At 39.6% G+C, this 25,782-nt stretch overlaps 1 protein-coding gene across 6 annotated transcripts in view; it reads right to left on the bottom strand.

The window, feature by feature from the left end:
- Positions 1-403: 403 nt before the first annotated feature.
- The window catches only part of LOC139753139 (actin nucleation-promoting factor WAS-like), an 82,490-nt gene continuing 57,111 nt past the window's right edge, over positions 404-25,782 (bottom strand). For 3 of the 6 annotated variants that reach the window (XM_071669286.1, XM_071669285.1, XM_071669283.1), the window contains 3 exons: positions 12,557-12,583; positions 10,554-10,640; positions 404-8,578 (listed from right to left, as the gene is read on the bottom strand). In XM_071669286.1, coding sequence (XP_071525387.1) covers positions 8,402-8,578; positions 10,554-10,640; positions 12,557-12,583 — 291 coding nt within the window. In that variant the 3' untranslated portion in view covers positions 404-8,401. The remainder of the gene's footprint in view (positions 8,579-10,553; positions 10,641-12,556; positions 12,584-25,782) is intronic. The other 3 variants (XM_071669289.1, XM_071669287.1, XM_071669284.1) reach the window with 1 other exon arrangement.

The following is a 25,782-nucleotide window of genomic DNA, read 5'->3' as shown; positions in this document are numbered from 1 at the left end:
AGTTATTAAGCTACTACTTTACATATCCCTTTTCTCATACTGTGATTCTGTACCAATCTCTCTTTACCTTTCTTCCACACTCAGGAAAAGTTTCCAATTAGGGCCTATCCATATCTTAAACTACAAAAGTTCTTTGAATTACGCTCCTCAGCTACTGACATCATTTGATCGTAAATTTCATCCTATCAGATCTACTTTAACACATAAGCTATATTCTTTCTCAGCTGCATCAAGTACAGATAATCCTCAATTTCATGAGAGCTTTATACTCATTTACCATGCTTTTTTTTCCTTCTTTTCTAACAAAGACTCCAGCTTTTCCATAATTACATCAGTACAATGAAAATCTGGTCAGTGATTAAAAATGTATGTAAATCAGGTTTAAGTGGCATAAACACAATACTTCCAGTAAAGTTCTTTTAATAATACTTAAAGCACATACCAAGACATCAGAATAGGATGTAACTAATGCTATTCAAGATTCATCTGTGTATCAAAGGTGCATTTATGAAATGAATCAAAACAGATACAGGAACAAAAGCAGTGTATAAAAATATATATCAAGAAAAAAGGAGCAAAATTGACATTTCATGTGGAGAGACACGTACAAGTCAAATAAATCCAGATATTACTGTCTCCTTTTTTATGATACACATTTAGTTGAAACTGTGAACTTAAAATGCTGAATTACGAATCTTAAAATAATATTTCTGCAATAATTACAAAATCAACAATTTGTACCTTCTTTTACTCTAAGCACTTTCTCATGTAAAGTACTAAGTACCAAGCCTGAAGATCTACAAAATTTCAACTGGGAACTTATTGGACCATGGAGAAGTCATGATCAATCTGATTTCTTACACATGCAAACAATGCAAAGCTGATTCAAGAAGAGAAAGACAAATATCTCTAATGAGTGTTTTCATATTATCATTATGAACTGAAGGTTGTATCAATTAAATATTTTGACAAAATGATAAGAATACATACCGATGTGCACAAGAACAAAATATATATGACAGAGCTATTGTATAAGTAAATGTTAAACATACAACAACCAACCCACTAAGTCTCCAGTCAAAGGTAACAGCAGATCACATGACAACAATCGTAGTATCAGATCTCAACTTCTATCACATCAATACTAGTTTCAGATCACTTATGTTAAAGATCAACAATTACAATGCACAGCTTATTTTCATCAGATCAAAATTTTAAAGAGCAAATTCACTCAGACTGACAGCAACTGTCAATCACAAGGTAGCATTTTATTTCTTAAGTAAATCCCTAGATCATCTAAGTATGCATACATACATATATATAAATATATCTTTTATTATGCTTTGTCGCTGTCTCCAGCATTAGCGAGGTAGTGCAAGGAAACAGACAAAAGAATGGCCCAACCCACCCACATACACAAGTATATACATACACATCCACACACGCACATATACAAACCTATACATTTCAAAGTATACATATATATACATACACAGACATATACATTTATACATATGTACATAAGTCATGCTTGCTGCCTTTATTCATTCCCGTCGCCACCCCACCACACATGAAATGACAAACCCCTCCCCCTGCATGCGAGCGAGGTAACGCTAGGAAAAGACAACAAAGACCACATTCATTCACACTCAGTCTCTAGCTGTCATATAATGCACCGAAACCACAGCTCCCTTTCCACATCCAGGCTTCACAAAACTTTCCATGGTTTACTCTAGACGCTTCACATTCCCTGGTTCAATCCACTGACATTATTGCTGTTTCCCGCATCAGCGAGGTAGCGTCACGCAACAGACAAAGAATGGCCCATCCACTCATTTACATATATATGCATAATCACCCACATACATATACATACATACAAATGTACATACATGTTCATACTTGCTTGCCTTCATCCATTCCTGGCACTACCCCACCCCACAGGAAAACAGCATCACTATCTCCTGCTTCACCAAAGTAGCGCCAGGAAAACAGACAAAAAAGGCCACATTCATTCACACTCAGTCTCTAGTTGCCATGTGTAATGCACCGAAACCACAGTTCCCTATCCACACCAAGGCCCCACAGACTGTTCCATGGTTTACCCCAGACGCTTCATGTGGTTCAGTTCAATGACAGCACATCGACCCTGGTATACCACACCATTCCAATTCACCCTATTCCTAGCACACCTCTCACCCTCTTTTGTGTTCAGGCCCTGATCGCTCAAACTCTTTCACTCCATCCCTCCACCTCCAATTTGGTCTCCCACTTCTCATTCTTCTCTCCACCTCTGACATATAGGTCTTCTTTTTCAATCTTTCCTCACTCATTCTCTCCATATGTCCAAACCATTTCAACACACCCTCTTCTGCTCTCCCAACCATACTCTTTTTATTTCCATACATCTCTCTTACCCTTTCATTACATAATCAAACCACTTCACACCACCCACTGTCCTCAAACATCTCATTTCCAACACATCCACCTTCCTCCGTACAACCCTATCAATAGCCCATGCCTCACAACCATATAACATTGTTGGAACTACTATTCCTTCAAACATACCCATTTTTGCTCTCAAAAGTTAACAATCTCTCCTTCCACACATTCTTCATCGCTCCCAGAACCTTCACTTCCTCCCCATTCCCTTGTGAATCACTTCCACTTCCATGGTTCCATCTGCTGCTAAGTTCACTCCCAGATATCTAAAATACCCCACTTCCTCCAATTTTTCTCCATCAAAATTTACATCCCTATTAACTTGTCCCTCAACCCTACTGAATCTTATAACCTTGCTCTTATTCACATCTACCCTCAACTCTCTCCTATCACACACTTTTCCAAACTCGGTCAACAACCTTTGCAGTTTCTCACACGAATCAGCCACTAGAGCCACATGTATATGTATGTGTATGAATATGTGTATATGTTGATGTGTACTTGTATGTATATGTGCATGTATGGGCATTTATGTATATAAATATATGTGCCTATATGAGTGGATGGGACATACTTTGTCTGTTTCCTGGCACTTCCTCACTGATGCAGGAAACAGCGATTAAGTATAATAAAAAATAATAAATAAGTATATGGAGGGGGAGGGAGGATGCTATTTCCTATGTTGTGGGGTGGCGACGGGAATGGATGAAAAAAGCAAGTATGAATATATTCATGTGTATATATATGTCTGCGTATTTATATGTATGTATACGGTGAAATGTATACTTATGTAAATGTGCGTGTGTGGGCATTTATGTATATACATGGGTATATGGGTGGGTTGGGCCATTCCTCATCAGTTTCCTTGCGCTACCTTGCTAACGCAGGAAAGGGGGGGTAAGTATAATAAAAGAAATTTTTTAAATATGTACATGTGTGGGGCCTGGATGTGGAAAGGGAGCTGTGGTTTTGGGCATTATTGCATGACAGCTAGAGACTGAGTGTGAACGAATGGGGCCTTTGTTGTCTTTTCCTAGCGCTACCTCGCACACATGAAGGGGGAGGGGGATGGTATTCCATGTGTGGCAAGGTGGCGATGGGAATGAATAAAGGCAGACAGTGTCAATTGTGTGCATGGGTATATATGTATGTGTCTGTGTGTGTATATATATGTGTACATTGAGATGTATAGGTATGTATACTTGCGTGTGTGGACATGTATATACATGTGTATGGGGGTGGGTTGGGCCATTTCTTTCGTCTGTTTCCTTGTGCTACCTCGCAAACGCAGGAGACAGCGACAAAGCAAAATAATAAAAAAAAAAAATGTTCATGTGAGAGTGTGTATGTATATATGTGTGTATATGAGTGGACATATAAAAGTCTCCCTTAAACAGATAATATTAACCTACTAGTGATACTGGATAGCAAATTATATAAATGAATCTTTTTCACATTGGCAAAGTAAAACAAACAAATAAACTATTCTAAAAATTTCTCTTCATAAACATGAAAGAAATATAGTTCTCATACATTATATACCATAAAATCAAACAGCAAAAAAAATAATCCATCATAATCATCCATATTCTTGTTTGAGAACCAGATATGAAACTAACATCATAAAATGTTTAACGTCAAAATACAGAGCAAGGTATTTTATTATGTGATAAATAATTCTTGAAAAAAATCCATGGTGACAAATAATACATTAAAGTGAAATATAATATGCAGTAAATTTATTAATATCCACAACAAGCACTTTATCAAGTGTCAAAAGTAATGTTAACTTTGACTTTAAGTGCAATATCGACCCAAAATCATCTCATGGAAATAAAAAATATCAAGAATTTAAAGAACTTTCTGCTCTTAAGAGCATGAACAAATTCTTGCAATATTTCATTTCCTAACCACTTTCACAAGTTTACAAATGACCCAACAAAATCATTGTATATACAATGAAGAATTTTGCATACTAACTAGTCTGAAATGTGGACAGTCCGCAATGCACTTTATAGGCCTGGTCAAGTAATGCCTACATTGTACATTTAAAACATGGATGAAGTCACAATGTTTTCTATCTTTGTTATCTGGTTAACTGAGACATAGAGGTTCCAACGCCAATATGCCCAACATACATGAAATATACTGACAGAGAAAGCCTTTAAACAACTTTATGTCAATGACTAACCACATACATCATTAACTCCAAAATAAGATTTCCAGACAAAGAATATATACACTCGAATGGCAGATCAATATACACACACACACACACACACACACACACACAATATATTCATTCATTTACATATATATGTATATATATCATTTTATTTATTCATTTTGCTTTGTCGCTGTCTCCCGCGTTAGCGAGGTAGCGCAAGGAAACAGACGAAAGAATGGCCCAACCCACCCACATACACATGTATATACATACACGTCCACACACAGCACATATACATACCTATACATCTCAATGTATACATATATATACACACACAGACATACATATATACCCATGTACATAATTCATACTGTCTGCCTTTATTCATTACCATCGCCACCCTGCCACACATGGAATAACAACACCCTCCCCCCTCATGTGTGAGAGGTAGGGCAAGGAAAAGACAACAAAGGCCCCATTCGTTCACCCTCAGTCTCTAGCTGTCATGTAATAATGCACCAAAACCACAGCTCCCTTTCCACATCCAGGCCCAACAGAACTTTCCATGGTTTACCCCAGACGCTTCACATGCCCTGGTTCAATCCATTGACAGCACGTCAACCCCGGTATACCACATCGTTCCAATTCACTCTATTCCTTGCACGCCTTTCACCCTCCTGCATGTTCAGGCCCCCATCATACAAAATCTTTTTCACTCCATCTTTCCACCTCCAATTTGGTCTCCCACTTCTCGTTCCCTCCACCTCTGACACATATATCCTCTTTGTCAATCTTTCCTCACTCATTCTCTCCATGTGACCAAACCATTTCAAAACACCCTCTTCTGCTCTCTCAACCACACTCTTTTTATTACCACATATCTCTCTTACCCTATTATTACTTACTCGATCAAACTACCTCACATCACATATTGTCCTCAAACATCTCATTTCCAGCACATCCACCTTCCTCCGCATAACTCTATCCATAGCCCACACCTTGCAACCATACTACATTGTTGGAACCACTATTCCTTCAAACATAGCCATTTTTGCTTTCCGAGATAATGTTCTTGACTTCCACACATTCTTCAAGGCTCCCAGAATTTTCGCCCCCTCCCCCACCCTATGATTCACTTCCACTTCCATGGTTCCATCCGCTGCCAAATCCACTCCAAGATATCTAAAACATTTCACTTCCTCCAGTTTTTCTCCATTCAAACTTACCTCCCAATTGACTTGACCCTCAACCCTACTGTACCTAATAACCTTACTCTTATTCACATTTACTCTCAACTTTCTTCTTTCACACACTTTACCAAACTCAGTCACTAGCTTCTGCAGTTTCTCACATGAAACAGCCACCAGCGCTGTATCATCAGCGAACAACAACTGACTCACTTCCCAAGCTCTCTCATCCACAACAGACTGCATACTTGCCTCTTTCCAAAACTCTTGCATTCACCTCCCTAACAACCCCATCTATAAACAAATTAAACAACCATGGAGACATCACACACCCCTGATGCAAACCTACATTCACTGAGAACCAATCACTTTCCTCTCTTCCTACACGTACACATGCCTTACATCCTCGATAAAAACTTTTCACTGCTTCTAACAACTTGCCTCCCACACCATATATTCTTAAAACCTTCCACAGAGCATCTCTATCAACTCTATCATATGCCTTCTCCAGATCCATAAATGCTACATACAAATCCATTTGCTTTTCTAAATATTTCTCACATACATTCTTCAAAGCAAACACCTGATACACACATCCTCTACCACTTCTGAAACCATACTGCTCTTCCCCAATCTGATGCTCTGTACATGCCTTCACCCTCTCAATCAATACCCTCCCATATGATTTACCGGGAATACTCAACAAACTTATACCTCTGTAATTTGAGCATTCACTCTTATCCCCTTTGCCTTTGTACAATGGCACTATGCACGCATTCCGCCAATACTCAGGCACCTCATCATGAATCATACATACAATAAATAACCTTACCAACCAGTCAACAATACAGTCACCCCCTTTTTTAATAAATTCCACTGCAATACAATCCATACCCGCTACCTTGACAGCTTTCATCTTTCGTAAAGCTTTTACTACCTCTTCTCTGTTTACCAAATCATTTTCCCTAACCCTCTCACTTTGCACACCATCTCGACACCCTATATCTGCCACTCTATCATCAAACACATTCAACAAACCTTCAAAATACTCACTCCATCTCCTTCTCACATCACCACTACTTGTTATCACCTCCCCATTAGCCCCCTACACTGAAGTTCCCATTTGTTCCCTTGTCTTACGCACTTTATTTACCTTCCAAAACATCTTTTTATTCCCCCAAAAATTTAATGATACTGTCTCACCCCAACTCCCATTTGCCCTCTTTTTCACCCCTTGCACCTTTCTCTTGACCTCCTGCCTCTTTCTTTTATACATCTCCCACTCATTTGCATTATTTCCCTGCAAAAATCGTCCAAATGCCTCACTCTTCTCTTTCACTAATAATCTTACTTCTTCATCCCACCACTCACTACCCTTTCTAATCTGCCCACCTCCCACACTTCTCATGCCACAAGCATCTTTTGCGCAAGCCATCACTGCTTCCTTAAATACATCCCATTCCTCCCCCACTCCCCTTACATCCTTTGTTCTCACCTTTTTCCATTCTGTATTCAGTCTCTCCTGGTACTTCCTCACACAAGTCTCCTTCCCAAGCACACTTACTCTCACCATTCTCTTCACCCAAACATTCTCTCTTCTTTTCTGAAAACCTCTACAAATCTTCACCTTTGCCTCCACAAGATAATGATCAGACATCCCTCCAGTTGCACCTCTCAGCATATTAACATCCAAAAGTCTCTCTTTCGCGTGCCTATCAATTAACACGTAATCCAATAATGCTCTCTAGCCATCTCTCCTACTTACATACATATACTAAGGTTTATCTCTCTTTTTAAACCAGGTATTCCCAATCACCAGTCCTTTTTCAGCACATAAATCTACAAGCTCTTCATCATTTCCATTTACAACACTGAACACCCCATGTATATACCAATTATTCCCTCAACTGCCGCATTACCCACCTTTCCATTCAAATCACCCATCACTATAACCCGGTCTCGTGCATCATAACCACTAATACACTCATTCAGCTGCTCCCAAAACACTTGCCTCTCATGATCTTTCTTCTCATACCCAGGTGCATATGCACCAATAATCACCCATCTCTCTCCATCATCTTTCAGTTTTACCCCTATCAATCTAGAGTTTACTTTCTTACACTCTATCACATACTCCCACCACTCCTGTTTCGGGAGTAGTGCTACTCCTTCCCTTGCTTTTGTCCTCTCACTAACTCCTGACTTTACTCCCAAGACATTCCCAAACCACTCTTCCCCTTTACCCTTGAGCTCCGTTTCACTCAGAGCCACAACATCCAGGTTCCTTTCCTCAAACATACTACCTATCTCTCCTTTTTTCTCATCTTGGTTACATCCACACACATTCAGACCCCCCAATCTGAGCCTTCGAGGAGGATAAGCACTCCCCGCGTGACTCCTTCTTCTGTTTCCCCTTTTAGAAAGTTAAAATACAAGGAGGGGAGGGTTTCTAGCCCCCCGCTCCCGTCCCCTTTAGTCGCCTTCTACGACACGTGAGGAATGCGTGGGAAGTATTCTTTCTCCCCTATCCCCAGGAAAACCAGGATACTAGGAAAACCTAGTATCCATACATTTTTGTAGTTTTCTTATATTCCTTTGCCTTTTTTCATGTGTCATCATCATCCCACTCATCCTCTTCATCATCATCATCATCGTCACTATCATCATCAGACTGCATTGCTAAAGCCCGACTCATCAGTGCATGATGGAGATCACGGGCCAGTCCCTCCAGCTTGGGCTCTGAAGACTTGACGGCACCTCCTCCTTCTCCATGCACCTCCACCTAAATACATGAATATTGTGTGAGTATAATCTAAATATATAAAATTTACTTGTTAAGGTACGTTTACAGACAGTCAGTGAGCAAGCATGCATTGGGGAGTGAGGGAGTAAACATGGTAATTATGTTTAATAGTTTCAGTACTGGTAAAAGATCCAACAATAAATATGTAACTCCCAAACAACAGTAGAGAAAACAATGGACCACAGCCAGATAAACAGAAAATCTGCCAGAAAGATCAGAGAAAATGTTATAAAAAAAATGTCAAGGAAAAGTAACTATAAATAGTTTTCATGTAACAGGTATATTTCTACAATATCCAAATCTATCAATAATCAGACTAAAGGCTTTGTGCATTCCTGTGAAAGCTTCTTTGACACAAATATATCCTAACATAAAAGATGAAACACAACATTAGCAAACAAGCAACATGCCTAGAAGTGTACTGTTATCCCTTTCTAGAATATAACCAAGGCTTAGAAAAAGGCATCCATTAAATAATTCAGATACAAAGTATGAAAGATATTGGTCTGTCTAGTAAAAATATCTTTGGACAAAACAATGCTATAGACAGAGCAACTTACAGCACAAAAATCTATTAGAACTGGTAAAAATAAACAGAGTTCAATAACCAGTTAAAGTTTAAAAACGTCTGTCCCTGAGACTTAAAAGGCAGAAAGAGAATAGGAATCACAAAACTAAAAGTTCTTAAAGAAACAGCTAAAATTCTCGTGAACTTATTGATGTACATCACAGTGTCTGATTTATATGTTTTTTCACTGTTGATACTCTTTCTGATATTAATGTGTACTTTGTAAAAGAAGTCATGATGACAGATAAGCCTCAACATCTGTGCAACTCAAACTGGTATCGCACTAAGACAAAAAAGAGAAGAGAGGGAGATCATACGTAAGAATCAATAACACAAATCAGAATGGGAAAAAAGACAAAAGAAATCTGATTACTTTGCGCTAACATAACTTCATAAAAAAAGAAAATGAAAGGAGCCAGACGGACAGACAGTAAACATACCTCACCACCCTGACATAATCCAGCAACTCTCATCAGATCAGGACTTTTCATTGGATCATTAAGGGCTAAACTTACTTCAGGAAAATCAAGATAACAGGATTGTCTTGTATTTATCTTTAAGTGCATTTGAAAAAAAATTCCTAAAGTTTATGCACATAATGAAATACTACATCTAATATACAATCTCTCATTATCAAACATATCAGTCAAAATACAGTCTCTTCTATACATCTCCATCTCTGATGCTTTTCTATTCTTTCAAAACCCTCATCCACAAACTCATTCAAGTTTAGTCATTTAAACTTTCTTGGTTATCCTTCCTTCACCCATTTTTATATAAGCCTCTTGATTTAAAATATTTGTGTTCAACTGCTTAAAGCTATACAACCAGATGCAACTATGACTCTGATATACACTGTACTCTTGTATACGCATCAACATTCACATTCAGACATTTTAGCTTCAAACTGGTATTTTTTTTTTTTTTTTTTTTGAGGGCTCTAATCATGGACAAAAGTCCACATCAAGGCTGAGCCTTAATGAGAGTGAAAAAGAAGAAACGTTTAAAAGAATTCATGAATTTTGAAAGAAGTGAAAAACCTGTACATTTCTTTTAAACAAGACAGTACCTTTTCTTTTTCAGTTTCATATCTCGTTTTCCAAACAAACATTCATTTTCGTAAAATCTCTTGGCCGTTTAAACTTATGTACAGTATACACTTATGCACATGTCACTACCATTACTTAAGCCAAGTCCATATAATCCAAAAGAGTATGTACATAGACATGCTATCTTCATGTAATACATTCACAACTGACAACTGTTTTCACTACATACTGGAGTTACAATACTCAGTGAACATTCTTAACACAATATCCCAAATTTAAGAGTGGCATGTATTACTTCCAATCCTTTTTTCATTTGATAGAGAAAAATGTTACTTACAGGGTTAAGTTTAATTCCTGATCTGATTTGGTCCATCAGCTGACTGCGGGAATCTGTAGGCGGAGGACGTTCCACTGGTTCCACTTTCTGTTTGGGAATATTTTGTTACATAGCAGTTCATTGCCTTTTCACATAAGAGCAAATATATATGGATATTATCATAGCTTAGCATTATTGTGCAATTAAACCTTCTAGTTGATGCACAGGCAATGGGACCTCTATGTATTAAAATCGTTGCCATCTTGCATTACTTCAAAATTATACTGCATTATTTTTGCACAAAAGTAAATTTCAAAATAAGAATTTTCAAACAAAAGTAGATATTAATAAACACAATAAATGTTGATTAAAAGCCAATTATACTTTTTACAAGTTACTTTATCTTTTGTGTTGCCCAAATCTAGGAATGATAGAGTTTCAGATTAACAGTTTACACTTACAAAAATGGAAATATAAAATAATCTTCATCTATTTGGTGAGACTATGATAATAACCTTTATATAAAGCAATAATTCAACCGTTCATCTTTTCCCAGTTCCTGAAAACACAGGGAGATGTAAAATGAAATGCTTCACTTTTGTTGGTTTTCAGTTTTCTGTAGTTCTAACATCTTTTGAGAAATCTTTAAAATTGCAAAAAAATTGGGTTCAAACAGGCATTGATTTCAACATCTCCTTACATGATATTAAAAATGTAGAAACTTAAAGAGACACAGATGAAAAAGCAAGTACACATATAAGCAAATGCACAGACATATGCACACACACACACACACACACACACACACACACACACACATGCTGAAACTTGCTGATACAACTATGGTAACAGCATAATAATGAAAGCTTGGACATGCCTGACAAGAAATTAAATAACTTAATTCACACTTTCCTTCTTGCACAGCATACCTCCAATGCTTGTGGAAATCTAAAACATTATATCAACCACAAATATTCCATTGCTAAACATACACCAGTATTCAAAGACTGAGAAGAACAGATAACTGCATTACAAACCATCACACTGTGGCTGAAGCTGAAATGGCAAATCACCCATACTACGACAGATGTCTGAGGCCAAGACTTACTGGTTTGTTTTATCATTTCTGATATCTGGGCATACCTGGTTCAAGAAAAATTTTTGCTGGAAACTGATTCGGATCGTTAGGAATTCTGTCATTTCTATAAACACTCTCCACTACTTAGCACAAAGAAATATATGAGCTACCATAAGTCTCTATGATTAAAAAGAGTCCTAAATCGTGAAGTGTCTTTGGCATGGCCTCTCTACAGAATGACTTAAGTATGAGTGAGCCTTAAGACCCATTGTCTTCAATGCAATAAATCATTTTGGAAGTAGGCAGATTCCAACTAGTTAATAATTTCATTATCTTACCACTGTTAAAAAAGTCCAATGTCTTGTCCCTGGCCTCTCAGTGTGATAATCTCGGAAAATCCTTCTTAGGTAGAAAGCTTTTATATAAGCTATAAGAGCAAATGACTGAAAAACTACAAGCAGGCAGGAAAAGCTAACATTTGGTTACCAAGCAATCCTCCAATGAACATTCAAACCATAACATTCTAACAAGGTTAACAATGGCATCATAAACAAAATCTAAAGCAGGTAGCTTTCAAACAGCCTTTCACTCACTAACAGTCATGCAACGTAACTGCATCATGTCTAATATTTGAGTATTGCAGTCCAATTTAAATCCTTACTATCAACTAATAAGTTGACACATTTCTCACACTGTTTGACATGGTAAATCAAAATCATGTTCAAACAATTTAATAATGAGCAAACCTCAAGATTCATACAAAAAAGAATTCATAAATATCGTAAAAATATAAAAAAAATGAAAAATTAATAAGCATAATGTGTTCTGAAGAAAAGATCACTCCAGTGTGTACATAAACAGTGAATGTCTAGAACTAAAATAAGCTTGGCTACATGAGAATTTTAAAGCAGAAGCTCTGATGAAAACAAATGTGAGATAAGAATACCTGGTAACCATGCTGACTATGGGCCTGCTGAAAGGGGAAAAGAGCAAGCTCAGTCTTTAGTATACATTACTTCACTGTAAATGCTGTAGGAAACCCTCTCATGTTTTGCCTTTTCGGTGAAAAAAAAAAGATTCATGTTATCAAGCTTTATGCAACTAGGCACCAAAACACAAGGGTTACTTACATCAATCTAACATATTAAGAAAGTTAAAATTTTCTGTGCAATGAATTGGTATTAGCCACACATCTATCATTTAGCATTTTTTTCTATCTCATTAGAGGCTCCAGTTATGAACAAAAGTAAACATCAAGGCCGGGCCTAAATTGAAATATAGAGAGGATTATAAAAGGGAAAAAGACAAGACATGGGAAAGTATTTATGAATTTTGAAAGAAGTAAAAAAAAAAAACCTGTCTTGTAAACTGTGCCAGGTCATAGTTATTGGGAAAGACAAGAAAGGGTAGAGTTCCAAAGCTTTGAGGTGTGGGGAAAGAAATAATTTTCAAAACAGGTAACCCTTGAGCAGCGAATGGCCACACAGTAATCATGTGATGCAGCAGCCTGCCGCATATCGGATGGTCTAGCTAGTGGTTAGGGTACACAAGCAGCCAGCTCTCAGGAGCAAAAACCAAAGTAATACCTGCAGAAGAGGGAAAGTGAACCAATATTGTGGCATTGGGTATAAGGGTCAAGTTTTGAAGTTAGCCTAAGATAGTTTATAAGTTGGACCACTTTTGACTCAACTCTGTCAAGTAATACAGGGACATATTAATCCTAAGTATAAATGAAGCAACTGTCTAGGAGAAAAGAAATTTCGACATCTAAATAGGACTCCCAGTTTCTTATAGGTAGACAGCTATTTCCATAATGTAGAGTTTCCAAGAAAGAGTGGATGTTACAGTAATACCAGGTATGATCACTGAATCAAGAAGTGCAATTACAGAACTGTCAAAGGAGAGCCAAGAGTAGTGAGGAGTTTTTGATAGAGACATAGGTAGAAAACTAGGTCTTGGAGGCATTAAACTTAACAAGGTTTCATCTATTTCACTGACATATCCTGAGAGGGAGATGTATAAAAGAAAGAGACAGGAGGTTAAGAGAAAGGTGCAAGACGTGAAAAAGAGGGGAAATGATAGTTGGGGTGAGAGAGTATCATTAAATTTTAGGGAGAATAAAAAGATGTTCTGGAAGGAGGTAAATAAAGTGCGTAAGACAAGGGAGCAAATGGGAACTTCAGTGAAGGGCGCAAATGGGGAGGTGATAACAAGTAGTGGTGATGTGAGAAGGAGATGGAGTGAGTATTTTGAAGGTTTGTTGAATGTGTTTGATGATAGAGTGGCAGATATAGGGTGTTTAGGTCGAGGTGGTGTGCAAAGTGAGAGGGTTAGGGAAAATGATTTGGTAAACAGAGAAGAGGTAGTAAAAGCTTTGCGGAAAATGAAAGCCGGCAAGACAGCAGGTTTGGATGGTATTGCAGTGGAATTTATTAAAAAAGGGGGTGACTGTATTATTGACTGGTTGGTAAGGTTATTCAATGTATGTATGACTCATGGTGAGGTGCCTGAGGATTGGCGGAATGTGTGCATAGTGCCATTGTACAAAGGCAAAGGGGAAAAGAGTGAGTGCTCAAATTACAGAGGTATAAGTTTGTTGAGTATTCCTGGTAAATTATATGGGAGGGTATTGATTGAGAGGGTGAAGGCATGTACAAAGCATCAGATTGGGGAAGAGCAGTGTGGTTTCAGAAGTGGTAGACGATGTGTGGATCAGGTGTTTGCTTTGAAGAATGTATGTGAGAAATACTTAGAAAAGCAAATGGATTTGTATGTAGCATTTATGGATCTGGAGAAGGCATATGATAGAGTTGATAGAGATGCTCTGTGGAAGGTATTAAGAATATATGGTGTGGGAGGCAAGTTGTTGGAAGCAGTGAAAAGTTTTTATCGAGGATGTAAGGCATGTGTGCGTGTAGGAAGAGAGGAAAGTGATTGGTTCTCAGTGAATGTAGGTTTGCGGCAGGGGTGTGTGATGTCTCCATGGTTGTTTAATTTGTTTATGGATGGGGTTGTTAGGGAGGTGAATGCAAGAGTTTTGGAAAGAGGGGCAAGTATGAAGTCTGTTGGGGATGAGAGAGCTTGGGAAGCGAGTCAGTTGTTGTTCGCTGATGATACAGCGCTGGTGGCTGATTCATGTGAGAAACTGCAGAAGCTGGTGACTGAGTTTGGTAAAGTGTGTGAAAGAAGAAAGTTAAGAGTAAATGTGAATAAGAGCAAGGTTATTAGGTACAGTAGGGTTGAGGGTCAAGTCAATTGGGAGGTAAGTTTGAATGGAGAAAAACTGGAGGAAGTAAAGTGTTTTAGATATCTGGGAGTGGATCTGGCAGTGGATGGAACCATGGAAGCGGAAGTGGATCATAGGGTGGGGGAGGGGGCGAAAATTCTGGGAGCCTTGAAGGATGTGTGGAAGTCGAGAACATTATCTTGGAAAGCAAAAATGGGTATGTTTGAAGGAATAGTGGTTCCAACAATGTTGTATGGTTGCGAGGCGTGGGCTATGGATAGAGTTGTGCGCAGGAGGATGGATGTGCTGGAAATGAGATGTTTGAGGACAATGTGTGGTGTGAGGTGGTTTGATCGAGTAAGTAACGTAAGGGTAAGAGAGATGTGTGGAAATAAAAAGAGCGTGGTTGAGAGAGCAGAAGAGGGTGTTTTGAAATGGTTTGGGCACATGGAGAGAATGAGTGAGGAAAGATTGACCAAGAGGATATATGTGTCGGAGGTGGAGGGAACGAGGAGAAGAGGGAGACCAAATTGGAGGTGGAAAGATGGAGTGAAAAAGATTTTGTGTGATCGGGGCCTGAACATGCAGGAGGGTGAAAGGAGGGCAAGGAATAGAGTGAATTGGATCGATGTGGTATACCGGGGTTGACGTGCTGTCAGTGGGTTGAATCAGGGCATGTGAAGCATCTGGGGTAAACCATGGAAAGCTGTGTATGTATGTATATTTGCGTGTGTGGACGTATGTATATACATGTGTATGGGGGTGGGTTGGGCCATTTCTTTCGTCTGTTTCCTTGCGCTACCTCGCAAACGCGGGAGACAGCGACAAAGCAAGAAAAAAAAAAAATCCTGTCCAAGTCTGAGTTCAGTGTGGAAGTTGTTTCAAGACAAGATGCAGATCAAATGGGAGATGAAGAAGAATTAATGGATGTGGTGAATGTAGTATTGAGTAATAAGCATATGAGTGCACTTAGTTATTTGTGAAATTGAGAAAATTGTTGACAAAAAGGATATAAAGAGTAGGGGACAGGACAGAACCTTAAGCAACACAACTCTTTATGGAGTAAGGGAATGATTCTGATCCATCAACAACCACAAAGGTACATTGGCCAGAGAGGAGGCTAGATATGAAGGAGCAAAGTGAGGAAGGGAAGCCAAAAGAAAGCAAGGAGCTTAGAGTTGATACCATGATGCCACACTCTGTCAAAAGTTTTGGATATGTCAAGGGCAACTATGTAAGACTCCCTAAAATATTTCAAGGATGATGACAAAGACATTAGTAATGTAGGAGATAATATCATCAAAGGAACTCGCCTTATGGAAGCCATACCGATGACGAGAGAAAAGACTGACACTCAAGGTGCCTAAGGATATGGAAGCTGAGGAAGGATTCAAATACTTTGGAAATGGTGATGTCAAAGCAATAAGACAATAGTTAGAGGGCTCAGAACAGTTACCCTTCTTAGGAATGGGATGTACCAATGCATGCTTCCAAGAAGGAAAAGTTTTGGTATTTAAACAGAAATAGAACAAACAAGCAAGAACAAGTGCCACTTCTGAAGCACACTCTTTCAATACTCAGGGATGGATGCCATCAGGAGAGAAGCACTTTTTGGAGAGTCCGAAAAGAGATTACGAGGTGGGCATAATATAAATAAGAGGAGCATAGTGCCATTGTACAAAGGCAAAGGGGATAAGAGTGAGTGCTCAAATTACAGAGGTATAAGTTTGTTGAGTATTCCTGGTAAATTATATGGGAGGGTATTGATTGAGAGGGTGAAGGCATGTACAGAGCATCAGATTGGGGAAGAGCAGTGCGGTTTCAGAAGTGGTAGAGGATGTGTGGATCAGGTGTTTGCTTTGAAGAATGTGTGTGAGAAATGCTTAGAAAAGCAAATGGATTTGTATGTAGCATTTATGGATCTGGAGAAGGCATATGATAGAGTTGATAGAGATGCTCTGTGGAAGGTATTAAGAATATATGGTGTGGGAGGCAAGTTGTTAGAAGCAGTGAAAAGTTTTTATCGAGGATGTAAGGCATGTGTACGTGTAGGAAGAGAGGAAAGTGATTGGTTCTCAGTGAATGTAGGTTTGCGGCAGGGGTGTGTGATGTCTCCATGGTTGTTTAATTTGTTTATGGATGGGGTTGTAAGGGAGGTAAATGCAAGAGTCCTGGAAAGAGGGGCAAGTATGAAGTCTGTTGGGGATGAGAGAGCTTGGGAAGTGAGTCAGTTGTTGTTCGCTGATGATACAGCGCTGGTGGCTGATTCATGTGAGAAACTGCAGAAGCTGGTGACTGAGTTTGGTAAAGTGTGTGGAAGAAGAAAGTTGAGAGTAAATGTGAATAAGAGCAAGGTTATTAGGTACAGTAGGGGTGAGGGTCAAGTCAATTGGGAGGTGAGTTTGAATGGAGAAAAACTGGAGGAAGTGAAGTGTTTTAGATATCTGGGAGTGGATCTGTCAGCGGATGGAACCATGGAAGCGGAAGTGGATCATAGGGTGGGGGAGGGGGCGAAAATTTTGGGAGCCTTGAAAAATGTGTGGAAGTCGAGAACATTATCTCGGAAAGCAAAAATGGGTATGTTTGAGGGAATAGTGGTTCCAACAATGTTGTATGGTTGCGAGGCGTGGGCTATGGATAGAGATGTGCGCAGGAGGATGGATGTGCTGGAAATGAGATGTTTGAGGACAATGTGTGGTGTGAGGTGGTTTGATCGAGTAAGTAACGTAAGGGTAAGAGAGATGTGTGGAAATAAAAAGAGCGTGGTTGAGAGAGCAGAAGAGGGTGTTTTGAAATGGTTTGGGCACATGGAGAGAATGAGTGAGGAGAGATTGACCAAGAGGATATATGTGTCGGAGGTGGAGGGAACGAGGAGAAGAGGGAGACCAAATTGGAGGTGGAAAGATGGAGTGAAAAAGATTTTGTGTGATCGGGGCCTGAACATGCAGGAGGGTGAAAGGAGGGCAAGAAATAGAGTGAATTGGAGTCATGTGGTATACAGGGGTTGACGTGCTGTCAGTGGATTGAATCAAGGCATGTGAAGCGTCTGGGGTAAACCATGGAAAGCTGTGTAGGTATGTATATTTGCGTGTGTGGACGTGTGTATGTACATGTGTATGGGGGGGGGGGGGTTGGGCCATTTCTTTCGTCTGTTTCCTTGCGCTACCTCGCAAACGCGGGAGACAGCGACAAAGTATAAAAAAAAAAAAAAAAAAAAAAAAAAAAAAAAAAAAATCAGGAGTCAAGGAATGTTAAAGTCATCCATGGTAGAGCTAGAGGAGAACTGGGAACAAAAGAGAATTGTTTTGTCTATTGTCTACAGGAAAGACACATATAACACCGTCAGGACAGAAAAGTGAGGGAAAGGTAAAGCAACAGAAGTTGTTAACAATGCTCTTAGCTAAAGACAAAAAGACATATCACTGGATGATGAGGACAAGTTATCACACTTAATTTGAATAAAGAAATGCTTTGCCTGACAGATAATGTACTTGCAATGATTGAGGGCAGTGATGAAAACTGAATGGGAGTCAGAGGAAGGAGAGTTTTTGTTTGCCCAATATGCCTAATCCCTTTTGTGAATGGCTTCAGAACAAGAACAGTTGAACCATGGACTGGAAAAAGAAGTCATCTTGGAGGAAGAGGGGATAAATACTTCCATTCCCACAAGAATAATCTCTGCTATGCATCTGGCAGAGACAGATATATCACTTCATAAGAAACAGTAATTTACCTAAGGAAAGTTACAAAAGAAATTACATAAGTTATTCCAGTCAGCTTTGTTGAGGTGCCAATATTTACACTTAGAACAGTTGCTGGGGGAGGAGGTACCATTGAAATAGATACATTCATGAGAGTGTGATCAGATGAGCCAACTGGGGGTGAGATCTGTAGTTACAGTGGGATGGACTAGAGGTGAAAAAAGATCCCGAATATTAGGAGAGTGGTCACAGCAGTCTGGAATATGGGTAGGGTGGGAGATAACTTGCTCTAGATTATTGAGAATGGAGAACGAGAGGGTTTAAATCAATCCACCATCCGTATGGGATGAATTCAAATATTCCATACAGTGAAAGTTGAAATTCCCAGTGTAGAGGATCTTGGCTTGTGGGTGAGAGGATGCCACAGTCTCATGAGAGGAGTTTAGATGGTCGAAGAAAGATATAAAATTTGTAGAATTAGGAAAGCAGTATGTGAAACAGAGGAAAAGTGTGGTAGTTAGGAGACAGACCTTGAGCCACATAACATCAGAGTTTGACTCTATCATGATCATACTAAAAAACATTTGAGCAGACAGGAGGTGGCAAGAGCACTTACGTAAAAAAGAAAAAAGAAGCTTTGAGTTGGGGTATTGCACTTTGTAAGGAGAAGATGGCTGGACTAGCCCGGTAATCCCATTTTGATGAGAAAGAAAATAAGACCAGCAATTTTAACATGGAGAGTGTAAGATGGTTCCGGGCATTACTTTAGCAATCCTGAGTCAGGATGGTAGTATCACCATGGGTGGCTGCTGTCAACACCCTACTACCTACACAACATCCTAATTTCTAATAACAGTTAAGGTATAAAGCAGGCTAGAAAAGGGAAAAGAAGTAACCACAAAGTAAAGTAATACATTTAGTACATTACAGAGAATCTATCCAAGCACATTAACTAGCAAATTACCCATCAAGCATTGAAATTTGACTCTGGGTAAAATTTTCCATATAAATGTAGCAAACACATGCATATAAACTATTTCATGTTTGAATTACTTCATGTAAAAACAAAGTAGTGATATCACTGATAACAAATCTATTAACAGTAGTTATCAAAACAATTTCCTCTAGAAATTTCCTGAGTACATTTGGTTAACTGCCTCTTTGCTTCAATCAGTGATTTACTTTTCTATGAAAGCTTTTAAGTGTACAAATACTTTATTTTGCTGGTACATGTGTGTGTGTGTGTGTGTGTGTGTGTGTGTGTGTGTGTGTGTGTGTGTGTGTGTGTGTAAATCTGCACTGAATCAAAATGAAAATAATGAAGACCAAATGAATATCACTTATAGCCCTTCTTTAATGATCATCGTGATCTACAAGTAATGCAGAGAAATTGGAGAACTCCCTAAACAGTATTTAGCGGGTGTTCTAGCTGGGGTTGTCTGAATGGCATAAATGACAGAGTACATACAAAAGTGGGGAATTCAGTTGGGCAGGAGGACTGGCTGTCAACAGTTCCTGCAGCCAGCATGACAAGCTGCAGAGAGCTTCACACTTGTACGCCTGTGCTCCATAACTGCAGATAGAAACAATGGCACTGTAGATGGGCAGGTGCTTCCAACAGACACCATGGAGGATGTTTTGACCGTTATCCTGAATCCATAAACAACAGGCAAATATCAAAATATAAAAGCCACCCTCCTGCAAATTGCCAATGCTGCCAGGAATCTACAGAGGGATCAGCTCCTTGCAAGCACTGGTATGGGCCTTAGCTCCTCTGTCATATGGAGAGAATGTAGCAAACTCCTGACTGCATTTGAGCTCCAGACACTCTGCAAATGTTGTCTTTACAATGTTACCTCAGCACATCCAGATGGCACTGGTCGCCATTCCCCAAGCCACACTGCTGTCCAACCTTGCAGTCATGGCTGATCAGCTCTACCAGACCCATGCAACACAGCACCTCCTCATCCAACGAGCTGTTTGGCCAGGGACCAACTCAGATGTATGGCATTGGGCCCACTCCTGTCTCTAGTACCAGCATTATAAGATCCACCCCCACACACAGGAAATGCTCCACCAATTTCCTCTTCCTTCTTGCTGGTCTGATGTGGCACCTTTGGATATCATCAGACCTTTTCCCCCTTTGAATAGTAACTGCTTCCTCCTGACCTGTGTTGAATGTTTATCCATACATTTCAGATCTAAACCTCTGGCCGATATCTACTGAGTCCACCATCCACGCTCTCCTACATGGCTGGGTCTCCCAGTTCAGGGTACCTTCTGTTCTTATTATGGACCAGGATCGACAATTCGAGTCAACCCTTTGGATGGACCTCCTTCAGCTCCTTGGTTCTACTTGTCACCACACCACAGCTTACCACCCACTCTCCACTAGTAAGGTCGAAAGATTTCATCAGCAGTTCTAGGTCTCTCTCACGGAACAACCCCACCCTGAAGTCTGGGTCAACAGTCATTCCCTCGTCCTATTAGGCATCTGCTCAGCAATGAAAGAAGACATGGGTTTCTCAGCTGCAGAAGTAAACTACGGTTCCATGCTCAGGCTCCTTGGGGAATTCCTCTTCCTGATACCACTCTCTGTAATACCAGATCCCCAGACTTACGTGAAGAGGCTACGTACTGCACTCACTGATATCCACCCTCTTCCACCACACCATCCCTCCACTTAGCCCACATATATTCCTCAAGATCTTTTCATGGCCCATGTTTTTGAGTGGATGCAGTTCGCTGACCCTTGCAGCAGCCATATGTAGGTCCTTTCAGAGTGCTTACCCATGTCCAAAAAACTTCACTAGTGAATGCTATGGAAAGACAGAGGTCATCTCCATTGACTGCTTGAAACATGCATACTATGACACCCCTGTCAAAGTCCTTAACCAACATACAACCCCTACCCATCTCTTCCCTGCTTTCTATTCATCTCTTCCTCAGATTCCAGTGACCCCTGCATAGTCTCCAGTGATCTCTAACCTTCCTTACCAGTGCAACAATCCTCTATCCTGCAGTCAGGAGACACGTCAGTACAACAAACCCCACTGGGCCGTACCAGGAATCACTACTGCTGTGACGAAGAGCCAAAGACACCATCATTTCCACCGTTTCAAGATCATCACCAGGAAGGCACACCAGACCACCAGGACCACATATCAGACCATCATCAACAGGACCACACCATCACACCAGATCATCAGGACCATGCACCTGATCACCTTCCCTTTCCACCTGCAGTTAATGTACATACATCTCCCCCAGTACAAACCTAGGTCTCCCCATACTGCTGTGCATTTTGACCCAGACGGCTACATAACATGCACCGGACATTCTGTCTGCCACCCTGTTCACTTTACAGATGGTGAACTTCCACGAAAAGAAAGGAGGAAGGAATGGGTATCATAACATCACTACCTGACCTCCCACCACTCCACCCCCTGCCAGCACTGAAAGATTAGGTGACTATACCAACTGCCTTATCAACATCCAAGCTTTAATCTCAAAAAAATAAGGAAGAAGGGGAATAGTGGGGAGACCCACTGTCATTCCACAAAGTGTCACCTTGCTGATGAAGCCCTGACTGGGAGGCAGCTGACAGCATGTGACCTCACCTGACCTAATAATCCCAGGAAAAATGTGTTTGGTGGCCCAACTTATGGCTGCCCTTGCAATATTAATCCCTGACACCCATACCTGATGTTCTGCAGAGGTAAATCAAAAGTTGCTACTGTAATTACTCAATTTAATAGATGACCTAACTATTTCCATGAGAGGCATCACTTTCATACTTAACTTCTGTCCAACAGCATGGAGAAAGGTCAGAGCTTGCAACATTCAGATTCAACATCCCTAATTCCCTTTGGGAACAGCTAACCCTTCCAGACCTAACCTTGCCACCTCTTATATGCCTAGGCATCACAAAAGGAAGTCAGTCAAGCTGCAACAAGCCTTCAAACACACAAGCTTACTTATTAGTGCCTTGCTGTCCCCTACCAGAACGCTGACCATGAAAGGTGCCACTGTGGTCTTGACTCTTCACCTTCACACCCTAAACCTGTATCTCCAGTAGGTCACTGCCCTCTGTTACCTCACCTTACATATACAATCCAACAAAATACTGTTGTTAAATTAGTTTGTTTCCCTCTCAGTAATACCACTCCAATAACTCAACAAAAAACCCCACTAAGTGGGAAAATAGAAGTCAGCTGTGGAAAGGTGAGAAGAGTGATGGCTTTGGCACTGGAGCCTCAATGCAGGTGATGATAGGCACCACAATGAAATCTGTTATGAAGATAAAGCATCACGAGTCATAGTGGGATTTCTACCAATGTTAGAGGCACCAAAAGGGTGGTTAGAGTCTTGTGTCACATCACCAACACTTCAGGTACTGGAGTGGTACACTTGATGTCTAGAGCGAATCAACTGCCTGACAGACTTCCTGCAGTGATACCTGGGTATTTAAGAGGCGGGAGGATCAGGTCGTCAAAGTCAAATATTGCAAGCTCTGACCTCTCTCCATGCTGTTAGACTGAAAGAGGCTCTTCTTATGTAAAGGGTCAGGTCATCTATTACAGCAGCATCTTTTGATATGCCACTGCCAAGCATGAAGTATTGTTGCAATGGGGTAACATCAAAGGTGTGGTCATATTTTGGGCCACCAAACTCTTCTCTGGGGATTATTAGGTCAGTTAAGATCATCTGCTGACACCAAGTCAATGCACTATCATTAAGGTAACACTTTGTGAAATGACAATGGGTTGCTAAAGGGACATCTGTACCTCAATAAGTTTAAGAACAAACTTTAATACATAATATCTGATAAAAAAAGGAGGATTGGTGAACATGAACTTACAGAAAGCACCTAAATCTCATTGACATAATTACTTATTTTCTGGAATGATATGGATTCAAACTTCTTTTTCTATCTAAACATGCTATGTCTTTGCACAATGTATAGTAAAATGGCTTTCAGATAACTGAGTATGGAACGGGAATCACCAAGAACAAATGTCCAACCTGCCAGCCCACTAACTTAGCATGCTAATCAGTAAGCAAGCTGTACAGAAAACCAGCCACTCAGTTAAAATACCTTCCAGCCAGCATGCCAGACTGCTAAAGAGTGAGGCAAAAACTAGAAAACCAAACAGCCAAAAACACAGCTAACAAGCCAAACTGCAAGTCAAACAGGCAGTAAAATGGTCAGTCTGCCAGCCATACAACAATCTTAGCCAGCTTGACTTATCAGAATGGGAAGTGAGGTACATACATGAAACTCCTACTTCAGTAAAGTGTTTAATCTCACCAAATTATCAATTGTTATAAAGGATTTTCTAACCATAATCAGTAACCTGTTGTAGCATAAAAATTCCTTTAGCTTCCAGAGAAACTCCTAAAACACTATTACACAAGGCTTATGTCAGGTCATAAAAGGACAAAACTGAACATGGGAAAAAATCTTGCATTAAACAAAGTAACTCCCGCACAGATAAAAATTTCAAAATTTAGTTAAATTACTGTCATAAAATGTAAAAATAATCCCAACAATGTAACCAAAGTTGAAAAAAGATACATCAGGCTAACTCCAGCCTATCTTCCCTTGCAAAAGATTACTTGCATCTATCTAAAGTTATTCATAATGACAAGTGTATCTTCAATTTGCTCTGTCTCAGCATGGAAAGGGGTCTTTCATAATAAAATCCCAACTTCTATGGCTTAGGGTGTTAGTGTTTGCTCTGCAAACTTGAACTACATCTCAATAACCCTTTCTCTGTGGCAGTCTTAGAATATACAGTTCACTGTGTGCTGTTGATCTTATGTTAAAAGAAAACAATTCTAAAATCCTGTTATTAGGACTACCTAATACATAATTTTCTGAAGAAAATGATACACAACTCAACATGGTCAAAAAGAGCATACATGCAATATCTGACATGTAGTTGTGCTAATCTACTGTCAGGCATGTGAGATATGCCATGTATACCGTCAGTTGTATTTACTGAGATGTGTAATATTTTTGGAAGTTCTTATTATCATTATCATACATTATATAACCCCAGGACCCCTTCTCTAGGGGTTCCTGCAGCTTAAAGACTATGTTACAATCAGAAGCAGGGAAAGGACTCTTGAGTGAGAAGTTTTGTGATAAGATCTACTTCAGTGATGCAATCTCACCTAAGGTGACTTTTCACTCAAGACAAAACCACAAGCAGCTGGAGTCGAGTTATGTCTTAATGGTTCTGTCATAATCATATGCAATTACCAGGGGTTTCTGAAACAAATACTTAATATTTTGTATGAGTTTTACAGCGTCATGAATTATTACATAACAAGATGGCAAAGATGTCATATAAGCCTCTTTCACATTTCTGCACAGAATGCATAGAATGACACATGATCTGAAAATATTTATGCTGCAGCATCTGGTAACAAAAAATGGGATGTTAACACATGCATTAACAGCAGAATATTTAGCCATGAGGAAGAGGCAGATGATTAAAAAATTATGAAAATATACATCAGCCACAGTGAACAGGTAATAAAATACCATGACGTACGGGCAACTGAATGACAATACTGATGTCAGGTTACAACCTATGTTCATCTCCCATTTCATTTCATAATAACACAGAAAGCTACCAAGCATATGCCCTTTTTACCAGTCAGGATCAATGAACTCTCTGGGAATCCTGTTACATGCTTTAATAAAAGTATCTACTTGCTTGTTATACTATAACCTTAAGGTGGGTTAGTGCTATCCATTGGCAGAATCTAATAAAATGGTAGGGATTTGATAATAGTGAGTCCGAGGTGTCCTGCACTGTAGTCATTAATGGAAATAAATGCCACTATACTTGAAATGAAAATCTTTCAAGTAATGTTTTGTCCAATTATGACCTGAAGAAGAAAACAGTTATATCCTTAGTTTCATATAAGGCTCAAAAAGGAGTGTTCTGATGTAATGCCTTTACCTTGATAAGTTTCACTCTACCACATCCAAAGAATAAGTACAACAGAATCTAGTGCAATGAAGTGATGGAATCCAAGAATATGCTGTATAAGCAGTCCAAACTGTTTCTGCATTACATATGTACAATTATAAAATACCTGGCATAGCTACCATTTACTTGGCAAGCCTCCAAGCGGCCTACCCAATCCTTCCACTTACCTATCATCTACCTCTGAAGATGATGAAGAGTAACTTTCTTCTAGAAATAAGTATATGAGTTTTCTGTATTT

The sequence above is a fragment of the Panulirus ornatus genome, chromosome 14, assembly GCF_036320965.1.
Source record: "Panulirus ornatus isolate Po-2019 chromosome 14, ASM3632096v1, whole genome shotgun sequence".
NCBI classification, from domain to species: Eukaryota; Metazoa; Arthropoda; class Malacostraca; order Decapoda; family Palinuridae; genus Panulirus; species Panulirus ornatus.
Note: the sequence above shows the minus strand (reverse complement) of the source record. Positions and strands in the feature narration are given on the sequence as shown.